The sequence below is a fragment of the Lycium ferocissimum genome, chromosome 12, assembly GCF_029784015.1.
Source record: "Lycium ferocissimum isolate CSIRO_LF1 chromosome 12, AGI_CSIRO_Lferr_CH_V1, whole genome shotgun sequence".
In the NCBI taxonomy this organism is placed as follows: domain Eukaryota; kingdom Viridiplantae; phylum Streptophyta; class Magnoliopsida; order Solanales; family Solanaceae; genus Lycium; species Lycium ferocissimum.
The window spans coordinates 12578951-12591243 of record NC_081353.1 but is presented as its reverse complement, the minus strand read 5'-3'; the positions used below and the strand labels follow the sequence as shown (position 1 = coordinate 12591243).

The following is a 12293-nucleotide window of genomic DNA, read 5'->3' as shown; positions in this document are numbered from 1 at the left end:
CGGAAAGACGCCGCCCCGTCCGCCGCTCCGAGGATGAAATGCCGTGAGAGACTCACTCGGGTCCCCAATCCTCTTGAAAAGATCTCCCGGTAAATTAGCCGTAAATCCCGGGCCCCCGTCGGAGATAATAGCCGCAGAACCCCATTTTCAGCCTACTATTTTCGATGTATAGTCCGGGCATAATCTTCCGCTGAATATGTAGTCCTAACGGCGAAATGAGCTGATTTTCGTCAACCTATCAACGATGACCTCGGTACAGAGTCATACTTCCCTGAGTGCGAGGTAGACCTGTGACGAAGTCCATATTGATTACCTCCCCATTTCCGTAGGAATCTCCATCTCCCCCGCAATAGTCCCCCGGCTTTGATGTCGGTCTTAACCTCGTCGACAATTCGACACCGAGCAACAAACTCGCTATATCTCTTCATGCCATCCCACCAATACAGTATCTAAGGTCATGATACATCTTAGTTGACCCCGACGAACGTAGTAACGGCATAGTGTGCTTCCCCCATAACCTCGTTGCCGCAATCCCGCAACCCCGGCACACATAATCCGCCCGTACCGAAGTGCTCCGTCGGGCCGATGTAACTTCGAATGGGGTCTCCTTCGATGTGCTATATCCCTATAAATGTACAAGAATAGGGTCCTCATAATGTGTTTCTTTACCTCTTCTACAATAGACGATCAAAGAACACCTGCACAAAATTCCTTTACCTTCGCAGTCCAACAAACGAACTCCCAAACTAGCTAACCGTCGAACCTCGTGGACTATCTCTTTCTTCCTCGGCGGCACATCCGCCAAACCGCCCATAGATTTACGACCGAGTGCGTCCGCTACCACATTGGCCTTTCCCTGGTGATAAGCGATGTCCATATCATAGTCTTCGTGTAAATTCTAGCCATCTCCTTTGCCGCAAATTTAGCTCCTTGCTTGAAGATGTACTTCGGAGACTTTTATGATCCGTATAAATATCAACATGTACGCCATATAGATAATGCCTCCATATTTTCAAAGCATGAATCACCGCCGCTAACTCCAGTGTCATGGGTGGGTAATTTCTTTCGTGCTTTCGAAATCGGGGGAGGCATAGGCTATAACTTTGCCATGCCGCATCAACACGCCGCCTATCCCAACACCGTAAGCATCACAATAAATGACATAGCCATCCGGCCCTCTGGGAAGAGTTGGGGAGGGAGCCGTAGTCAACTTATCTTTCAACAACAGGGAAGAGTGAGGTCTGGGATCAGTGCTTAGCTAATGCCAATTGTAATGGTAAAATCTGGTACTTTGTGGCTGATAACATACAAGTGGAAGTTTTGATGGACTCCTCTCAACAGATCACTTTGAAGCTGTTTTTACAAGATTTGAATCAGTATCTTATTACAACTTTAGTATATGCTAAATGTATTGCATCTGAAAGGCTGGAGTTGTGGGAAGATATTTATCATTTTTCCAATACCTTGACTTGTTCTTGGTTGATAGGAGGATAATTCAATGTAGTTTTGAATGATGAAGAAAAGATAGGGGATAATCCTATTCGACCTCAGGATGTAGAAGAGTTTGCATTTTACATAAATTCTTGTGAACTTGAAGAAGTGAATTTTAATGGAAGTCCCTTCACTTGGTGGAATGGAAGAGCAGATGAAGAATGTATTTTTGAAAGACTGGATAGGATGTTGGTGAATTCTCCTTTTCTTGAAAATTTTGGAAATATTGAAGTGGAACATCTTGCAAAAACTAGATCAGATCATGCTCCACTTTTGTGCACTTATGGTGACAACCAGCAGAATCATTTCAAACCTTTTAAATTTCTATCATTTTGGATAGAACATGCATCTTTCCTGGATACAGTTAGGCAGAATTGGTCCACTTGGGAGCATGAGGACCCTTTTATAAACTTCAAATGCAAGATGAAAAAGTTGAAAGAGGTGTTATCCAAATGGAGCTGGAAGTTTTTGGTGATATCTTCAAGCAACTGATCATAAGGGAGGAAATACTGAGATTAAAGGAAGAGTTGTTTGACGAGAACCCAACCCAAGTGAATAGAATGGTTCTGCAGAAAGCTCAGGCTGAGACTAAAAGATACTTGCATTATGAAGAAGAGTACTGGAGACAAAAATCAGGCCTGGATTGGTTTGTAGATGGTGACAAGAATACTAGATTCTTCCATAATCTAGTGAAGGGAAGAAGGAAGAAGCTGCAGATCAAAAGAATTCAAAATTCAAATGGTTCATGGATTGAGGAGGAGGACCAAATGGCAGCTGAGGCTGTGCACTTTTATACACAACAATTTTCACAAGAAGATTCAGTTGGAGGAGAAAATTTATTGTCACATATTCCTGTTTTGATTAATCAAAACAGAAATGAGCTAATGTGTCAAATGCCCAGTGTTGATGAAGTCAAAAATGTTGTTTTCAACCTTAGTGGATCAAGTGCTAGTGGACCTGATGGTTTTCCTGGAATTTTCTACTAGACTTGTTGGGATATTATTAGTTTGGATGTATACAAGATGGTGGTGGATTTCTTTCAGGGTCATACTCTTCCTAAGGCAGTTACTCACACAAATCTTGTTCTGCTACCAAAGAAGGAGTTGGTTCAAAGTTACTCAGACTTAAGACCTATAAGTTTAAGTAATTTTATCAACAAGGTGATGTCAAGAGTGGTACATTTTATGATAGGAAGTCATGTGTTACAGAGTTTATATTTATTAATCAAGCAGGCTTTGTACAAGGGAGAAGCATTATTGAGAATGTGCTCTTGGCACAAGAAATTGTGACAGACATCAGAAAAGGGGGCAAACCAGCAAATGTAGTGATCAAATTAGACATGGCAAAGGCCTATGATAGAGTATCTTGGTCATATTTGATAAATGTACTTAGCAGAATGGGATTTGCTAGTCAATTCATTGACATGATTTGGAGGTATTGCAAATAACTGGTATTCCATCCTATTCAATGGTCAGGCCAAAGGATTTTTCCATTCAACCAGGGGTGTCAAACAAGGTGATCCACTTTCACCTGCACTGTTCATCCTATCAGCAGAGGTGTTATCAAGAGCTCTAAATGCAGTATTTGACAGTGCTGAGTATGTGGGATATGGCATGCCTAAATGGAGTCAAAATATCAATCATCTGGCCTATGCAGATGATACTATAATATTTGCATCTGCAGAAGGAGAGTCCTTGAAGAGAATTATGAAGATTCTGCAGGATTATGAGGCAATTTCGGGTCAAATGATCAATAAATACAAGAGTGCATTTTATATGTATTAGAAGATTCCTAGTGTACTGTCTCAACAGATAGAGCAGATTACAGGCTTTAAAAGGGATCAGTTTCCATTGAAGTATTTGGGATGCCCTATATTTCATGCAAGGAGGAAAAAGGTATATTACAATGACCTTATCAAGAAGGTGAAAAATAAGCTGCAAAATTGGAAAGGAAAATTGCTCTCTTTTGGTGGAAAAGCAGTTCTCATCAATAGTGTGCTTCAGAGTATTCCTATATACATGCTTTCAGCTGTTGTCCCCACAAAATATACAATTAATGAGCTTCATAAAATCTTTGCAAGGTTTTATTGGAGTACTAAAGAAGAGGGTAAAAGCAGGCATTGGTCCTCATGGGACAAGGTTTGTTTACCAAAAGAAGAAGGAGGACTAGGATTCAGATCTCTAGATGATGTGTCTAAGGCCCTTTTTGCCAAATTATGGTGGAGATTTAGAACATCAAATACATTGTGGTCAGCCTTCATGTGGAATAAATATTGCAAGAAGATAAAGCCAACAGAAGTGCAGTGGAAAGGTGGTTCACAAGTGTGGAAAAGAATGATAGAAGCAAGGGGTCAGGTGGATCAACAGATATGGTGGGAACCTAGAAATGGAGCATGTGATGTATGGGAAGATAATTGAACTAAACTTGGTTCAATCAAAAAGGCCATGCCTCCAGACTTTCAGATTGACACCAAAGACTGAAGAGGTATCATACTTCATGAATGCAGAAGGCTGGGATGCACAGAAATTGCATAGCAAGCTACCCATTAATGTTTGTGATCATGTTCTACAAGAGTTGAGTATAGTGGAGCATTCAGAGGAGAAAAATAAAGCCTTGTGGATGGCTAGTACTACGAAATTTCACTATAGGGTGCTTGGAATTTGCTCGGAAAAAGGCTCAAACATCACTCACTTTTCAAAATTGTGGTTGAGTGTTCCATTCAAAATATCCTTCTTCCTTTGGAGATTGTGGAAGTTCAAAATACTAGTGGATGATGTACTAAAGAGAATGAATATTAGTATTGTATCTAGATGTAGATGTTGTCTAAACCCTCATCAGGAGGAGACAGTTCAACATCTATTCTTAACAGGTGAATTTGCAGCAGAAATTTGGCAATATTATAATGCTGTTGTGGGGATAATTGCTCCAAGGATACAGATTCATCAGAAAATATTGCAATGGTGGTATATGCAAGGTCCTACAAAGCTCAAGTCAGTTATGCAGGCTGCACCAGCATTCATATACTGGCAACTATGGAAGAGAAGAAATACTATCATGCTTGGGGGTAAGATGAATAAAGTGAAGGTGATAAATGGGATCAACTACAATCTGCAACAAGTGGTGAAGACATTATTTATTTGGCTGAGAAATATTCCATATGATTGGCCTCAGATGGTGAAGTATTTAGAGGATTACAAGCCTAAAGTGGGATATAAGATGGTGCAATGGAAGTGTCCTGATGCTGGCAGGTTCAAGTACAATACAGATGGGGCCTCTAGGGGTAATCCAGGGGTCGAGTTCAGTTTAGTTGCTTTCGCATTGGAGATGATGTTGGAAACCTGATATATGCTGGTGCAAGAAGAATAGCTGATACAACAAATATTACAGTAGAATCTGTGGCTGTATTTGATGGTATTGAATACTGCATTAAAAATGATCTGGTGCCTGTAATGATTGCATCAGATTCTTTGTCCATGATAAACATCATTCAAGGAGTATGGGAGATTCCATGGAAGATCAGTATGGAAGTTAGTAAGATCAAGTTTTGGAGGAACAAGGGGCAAGTGCAATTTGCTCATATCCTTAGGGAAGGCAATGCACTTGCAGATTTTTTAGCTAACTTGGTTTTTGATTTTGCAGGTACGGCTCGGTTTCATTCATTTGTTGAATTTCCAAAAGAAAAAAAGAAGATTCTCAATAGTGATAAGATGATGATGCCTAACTTCAGATGCAAGATTTAAAGAAATAGAGAACCAGACTGAAACACTCATACATATCTGACTTATGTATGCAAACCAACAAGTGAAGACACATGATTTAGTTTCACAAGGAAGTAAAGTTTCATGCAAACAGCTTGGTCTGATTGTTGTGGACCTGGTTGGATGACTAAGGTTATCCTTTTAGTGTGTGGTATTAACAGAAATGTTCATCCTACTAACAGGATCTCTTTAGTTACCTAATCCAGTTACAAACATTTAGCATTGCCACATGAGTAAGATTGATCAAGGATATTGACAAATGAAAAGACAAAGAACTATGAGGAACTTCCTACCACACCTCTTCTTGAAAGATTTTCAATGAGATTTGATACCATAGCACCTGGTGAGAGCTTGAGGTGACTGATAATGGCATCAATCCAAAGAAGGAGTGTTCTTGTTTGCAGTTCCTTCATTTTTGTACTTGGCTGTTCATATAGGGCTTAAACTTTTTTGATTTCCTAGGATAGAGTAGTATAGTTTATTTTCAGTTTCTTTCACTTTGTTCTGTAAATATCTTGATTGTTTTTGAATAAAAATCCAACAGCATCACGTTGGTTGGTTTTGCCTAAAAAAAATAAAAAAAAAATAAAAACCTGTACATCTGAATGCCTCTAAAGGCAGATGTCATGCATTTTTTCCTTTTTTTTAAAAAACATTTGCAGAGATATATATAAACCACAATGTGGGGCTGCACCATCATCCTTAAGACACTCCTGGGGCCATCATCATCATACCGTACCCAACTGCAGTGATGTGCACAATAGGTGCCGTAACCGGCCGACTATAGCATGGCGCGGTGTCACAAAATAGATACATATATATATATATAAAGCATGCATGAGAGCACAAAGAAGTGTTATGATTATATCGGAGTGACGTAAGGTCGTTATACCTCTGATTTTCACTTATGGAGCTAACATCATCAATGTAACTTAATTTGAAGGATCAATAATCATAAGACAAGATCAATGACCAAGAGACAAGATCAATAACATCATAAGAAGATCAAGAACATTGGCTCCTAATATTTCTAAGAGTGGAGTCATTATGGATATCCTTCATATATGTTCATATCAATATGATCATGCCAAAAGAAAGAAAAGGACAACCTTAACATACCTTATCATCTACTTAACCACTCAACGTCTATCTTCTCGAGCTTGAAAATCTACATTCAAGATGATTAATACTAAGGTTAAGTTGTTGAAACACTTATAAGGTCAAATTAAACTAATAGGTGAGTTAACGGAATTCGGATTGCATTTCCCCTATATCATCTACTTCCACCCAACTCCAAAACAACTCCCAAACATCAATAACAACATCAACAATACCATAGCCAAGAGATTACATTCAAACTAGACTCAAATCAGTCCAGAACATCGTTTCAAAATCAGTCCATAACCAATACTTCAACACAACACCTTAAGACCTTTCCACCATGACTCTTTTCACTTTTAAGACTTGCGAAACCTTCAAATCAACTCAACATAAGACATAGAATGTACCTTATAACTTAAAGAACTTCATCCTACACAACTTACTTCAAGACTTAGTCACCACAACTTCAACTAGAAGCAAGAACAAACACCTTCCATGAACTAGTTGAGGTTCTAAAACTTGATCTTCTCTTGAAATGGTTTGGGATGCTTATTGATGATTGGGAGAGCTTAAGAGGTAACTAGGGTTCTGTTTTTATGAAACAAATGAGCCCAAAGTTGTGGGAATTAATTTATAACCAAAAGACAAATCTCCACCGCCTAATTTTCACGGTTCACTTTCACGGCCGTGAAATTTTTTACGTACCCTGAAAGGTGCCGTGAAATTTTTCATGGACCGTGAAACACTCCCAGTAAGCCACCAGGTTTCCACCCATTCCACGGTGGCTAACCAAGATTTTCACAGTCCGTGAAACTATTCACGGTCCGTGGAAATGGCCGTGGAATGGTCTTATTCTAATTTTCTGACAAAATGTATTCTTTCTAATTCATTTGGCATCTAACCTTCGTACTCTTTTCCAAACAGGTCTAAGAACTTATATAACTCTGAGATGCACCTATAGGCCTCATACACAACTTCTAAATGATTCCCAATACGAGCCTACGACAAATGACTTAAGACAAAACTTTAACATGTGCGAAAGACAAGATGTAACATACTCCCTAAACATAATTTCGATAGGGGGATCTACCTAAGGAGAGCAAGGAGCCTCCGTGGATCAAGGAGAAAGATTCGGCAATGAGTTTTTCCTTTCTTTTTCCTATTTCCATTGTTGGTTATACATTTAGTATTGTTTTTCACATACTTTTTTATTAGCTAATTTTCAATCTAGGGTTGTAATGGAACCTTTTGTAGGATGAATTTTTGCTATGGTTTATATAATAAAGCCTTAATTTTTCTACTTGTGCAACTACATGCTTATTTCAATTGATTGAATGACTATCAATTGATTGTGCCTATATGTGCTGGTTGAGAAAGAATGCATATTTAGGTTGTTGTTGAACAATGTCACTCCTAGGTATATGAGAGATCAATGTTGTGGGTCTAAATCGGGTTTCGAGATAACGAAGCTTTGGCATGTGTCATAGAGGGCGGTGAGAAATTGTTAGCAAGGGTAGTTCTATAGAATATGTCTAGTAAATTATTGTGATTGCTCAAGAGAGAATTATGATAAGTTGAGTGCTCACAATCAGTAGAAAATAAATCGGCGAGATTATAAATAGCTAGTGAGAAGGATTCTGACATTGGGGAACTCATAACCCTAAGCCTCCTTAATCTTGAATTCTACCCTTTCTCTAATTATTTGATGATTTTTAGTACTTGTTATTTATTAGTTAGTAGTTTAAAATACAATTCTTAATCTTTATAATTCAGAATATTGTTCAAACTTATTTTCTTAGTAATATTGAACAGCTATAGATAACGTTAGTTCTCTATGAGATTCGATTACACACTTAAAAATCAGATTTTATTTGCAGCGAGCGCTTATCCTTTTTAGGACTAGAGTAGGTCATAATGATTACAAAAGCTCCACTTTTTTTAGATTCAAATAGACATGGTGTTGATAATAATTGGACTAAATAAAGCATATTTTAAGAGTTACCAATGATTATCTTCTCTGACATAATCTTGATGTCAGGCATATTGGAAAAAAATTATTTTGACAATACATTTAACAAGGTGATGAATAATAAGGCCAAGACAAATGATAACATATATGACTGGATGAACTTGCAAGAATATTGTAGGCACAGCGAATTATGATTGCAGTAATCAAACAACGCTGAGATGTTCAAGTGAAAAGCTCGTTATACATTCGTTTTGGAGAACAAGCAGCAGATTTTTGAGTGGATAAAAGCTTGAAATATGCATCAAATTTGAGAAAGTGTACAAATTGAGTGAAGGAAATTTGATCAGTCTGACATCTCAATCTCAATTCATTATGTTATGCAGTTCTGATGATTGACAAACATTGTATAAGTGAAATCTATGTACAAGGAAGATACGTAAAGAAGTATAAGTGGAATCGAGGTATGTCACTTTTCGAACATACTTTTTAACCTTTAAAAATGGTTTCTTTTACAAGGTTTGTGTGTGTGAGGGATAAGCTCGCATTAAACCTTATGTGTATTATACATATATATATATATATATATATATACACACACATCTGTGTGTGTGTGAGAGAGAGAGAGAGAGACTTACCCTATAAAAGGAAGATTGAAATTGAATTATAAATATTTGAACTTTGAACATGAATTACCCCTATAAGGGATGCTTTAAACTTGAATTCGACGGTTTGGATATTTGAGTATTTTTCGCTATGAACAGGTTTTGTTGAATTGAAATTGATTAATGATTTGAACTTGGTTTTCTAAATTGTTAAAAACATTGGTATACCCCCATTAACGGGATGATGCACATAATTCATAATGAACTATTCGGCTTCCATGCCATGATTTGAGATTCGGCTTCCATGCCATGATTTATGATTCGGCTAACATGCTATGATTTATGTTGTTTGTGTTCATCCTAGCTACTCCGGAGGAAGGGTAGTCACTATGGATCCTAGTGGGATTTTCCTAGCCATTCGGGAGGAAGAGTGGCCATCGAGGGTCGATAACCCGATGTGGTTCATGCCTAGCCATTCAGGAGGAAGAGTATTCATTGAGGGTGTGTAGCCCCGGTGTGGTCTTTGCCTAGCTATTCGGGAGGAAGGGTAGCCATCGAGGGTTGATAGACCTGATGTGGTGCTTCTATGAAGTTTAGGGAACCTTAAATGGTCATCTCTTCGTTATATCAATTTGGGCCTGTATTGGCAAGTGTTATGCTCTGGTTGCCTGGGAGTGGCTTGTTGAAGAACTTAAGTTCATGATTGAGAAGACTTAACGTAATGAACGGTATAATAAGTTGAAATTGATATATTTCTGTGAGTTTGGCTTTTACTGATGATTTTACTATGGTTACTGATTTAATCTATCTTTGGATTTCGAACTGTTTTTGTAATAACTTAAGGTAAGGAGAACGACTTAAGGATTCAAAGTGATTATATCTTCATCATTAACTTATACCGGATGTTCATGAGATGTTATCATTTATTTTGAACTGTTTCTCAATACTGTTTTCAATTACACTTATTACTCATATATTTTACTATTAACTATTGTCCCGAAGACACTCACTGAGTACCCATTACTCAAGCATACCATTATTGTTTTGGATGGTATGTTAGGTAACGAAAAAAAGAGTTTAATGATTCGCGTGCAAAATAGGAAAACTTACTGCTTTCTGGACTATTTGATGAGCCCACGTGCTTGTTCGTGGGACACCGCCCTATCTTTATTTACTACTTTCAGTTTTCGGGCTGTGTCCTGAAGTTAGTCCATTCATTTATTTATCTTAGAAGCACCATAGATAGTTGTCAGAATTGTGGGTAGATTTGAAGTCTCGTATGAATTATTAGGATGTTTGCTACGTTTTATCACATCTTATTTCTATTAAGCTTCCTTGATTTTTATAATTATGAGCATGCTTTCGATTAGCCATAAATGACTGTTTTAGATAAATGTCAAAAGATTGTCAAAAGAGATTAGTCGTTTATTAATTTTATAAGGTGCTTCAGGTATTGTTCATAGCATCGGATACTTCTTGCGCCCAGGTTGGGTTTTGGGGCGTGGCAAGGAGGCGGAGGAGGACGAAAAGGAGGAGAAGGAGGAAGAGGAGGATGAAGCAAGAAGAGGAAGAGGAAGATGAAGAAGAAAAGGAGGAGGAAGAAGCAAGAAGAAGAAGAGGATGAAGAGGGGGGGGAAGAAGAAGAAGAAGAGGAAGAAGAAGAAGAGGAAGAAGAAGAGGAAGAAGAGGAGGAAGAGGAAGAAGAGGAGGAGGAAGAAGAGGAGGAAGACGAAGAGGAGGAAGAAGAAGAGGAGGACGAAGAGGAGGAAGAGAGGAGGAAGAAGAAGAGGAAGAAAAAGAGGAAGAAGAAGAAGAGGAAGAGGAAGAAGAAGGAAGAGGAAGAGGAAGAGGAGGAGGAAGAAGAAAAGAGGAGGAGGAGGAGGGGGAGGAGGAGGAGGAGGAGGAGAGAAGAAGAAGAAGAAGAAGAAGAAGAAGAAGAAGAAGAAGAAGAAGAGGAAGAAGAGGAGGAGGACGAAGAGGAGGAGGAGGAGGAGGAAGAAGAGGAGGAAGAAGAAGAAGAAGAAGAAGAAGAAGAAGAAGAAGAAGAAGAAGAAGAAGAAGAAGAAGAAGAAGAAGAAGAAGAAGAAGAAGAAGAAGAAGAAGAAGAAGAAGAAGAAGAAGAAGGAGGAGAAGAAGGAGGAGAAGGAGGAGAAGCAGGAGGAGGAGGAGGAGGAGGAGGAGGAGGAGGAGGAGGAGGAGGAGGACGAAGAGGAAGAGGAGGAGGGGGAAGAAGAAGAAGAAGAAGAGGGGGAAGAAGAAGAAGAAGAAGAAGAAGAAGAAGAAGAAGAAGAAGAAGAGGGGGAAGAAGAAGAAGAAGAAGAAGAAGAAGAAGAAGAAGAAGAAGAAGAAGAAGAAGAAGAAGAAGAAGAAGAAGAAGAAGAAGAGGACGAAGACGAGGAGGAGGAGGGAGATGAAGAGGAGGAGGAGGAAGAGGAGGAGGAGGAGGAGGAGGAAGGAGAGGAGGGAGAGAAAGGAGAGGAGGAGGAGGAAGGAGGAGAGGAGGAAGGAGAGGAGGAAGGAGAGGAGGAGGAGGAAGGAGGAGAGGAGGAAGCAGAGGAGGAGGAGGAGAATGAGGAGGAGAATGAGGAGGAGAAGAAGAAGGAGAAGAAGAAGGAGAAGAAGGAGAAGAAGAAGAAGGAGAAGAAGAAGGAGAAGAAGGAGAAGGAGCAGGAGAAGAAGAAGGAGCAGGAGAAGAAGGAGAAGGAGAAGGAGGAGAGAAGAAGAAGGAGGAGAGAAGAAGGAGAAGGAGGAGGAGGAGAAGAAGAGGGAGCAGGAAGAGGAGGAGGACGGGTAAGAGAAAGAGGAAGAAGACGAAGAAGAAGAGGAAGAAGAAAGAGACGGAGGAGAAGGAGAATGTTATACCTCGCATTTTGTGCGTATTCGGAAAAATCAGAAATAAGTCGGAATGGTAGGAATTGAGGTTCCAATTGGATTCTACTTAGTGTGCATGTGATGTTTTAGAGACTATTGATGTGGAAATATTGGAAAAGACTAAGGGCAAAATTGGAATTTTGGAAAATGGTTTCATGAATTTCCAAAATGTGGGCTAAGGATTTTGGGCTTGGAAAATTTTAAAAAAAAATAGGAGGCCAAGCCCGACCTAGGAGGGTGGCGGCCATGGCTTGGAAAAATTTAAATCCAAGCCATGTGACATGATCATGTGCCAAGTAATATTAAAAGGGGCAAAGGTTCATTAATTTTTTCTAGAAATTTCAAGACAAGAGGAAGAAGGAGAAAAACAAGAAAAAAAAAAAAGAGAACCAAACATAAGGGCCATTCGGCCAAGGTGGTGGAAAATCACCCATCAAAATCACCGTCCCAAAAATTGTTTTCTTGTTATTTCCTACTAATTAAAGGCCCCTCACAACTTGG

At 39.1% G+C, this 12293-nt stretch overlaps 1 protein-coding gene across 1 annotated transcript; it reads left to right on the top strand.

The window, feature by feature from the left end:
- The first annotated feature begins 3987 nt into the window (after positions 1-3987).
- Positions 3988-5231, top strand: LOC132039063 (uncharacterized). Its single transcript, XM_059429608.1, has 2 exons — positions 3988-4739; positions 4781-5231. Exons 1-2 carry the CDS (start codon positions 3988-3990, stop codon positions 5229-5231), a joined length of 1203 nt encoding a protein of 400 aa, XP_059285591.1.
- Positions 5232-12293: the final 7062 nt, after the last annotated feature.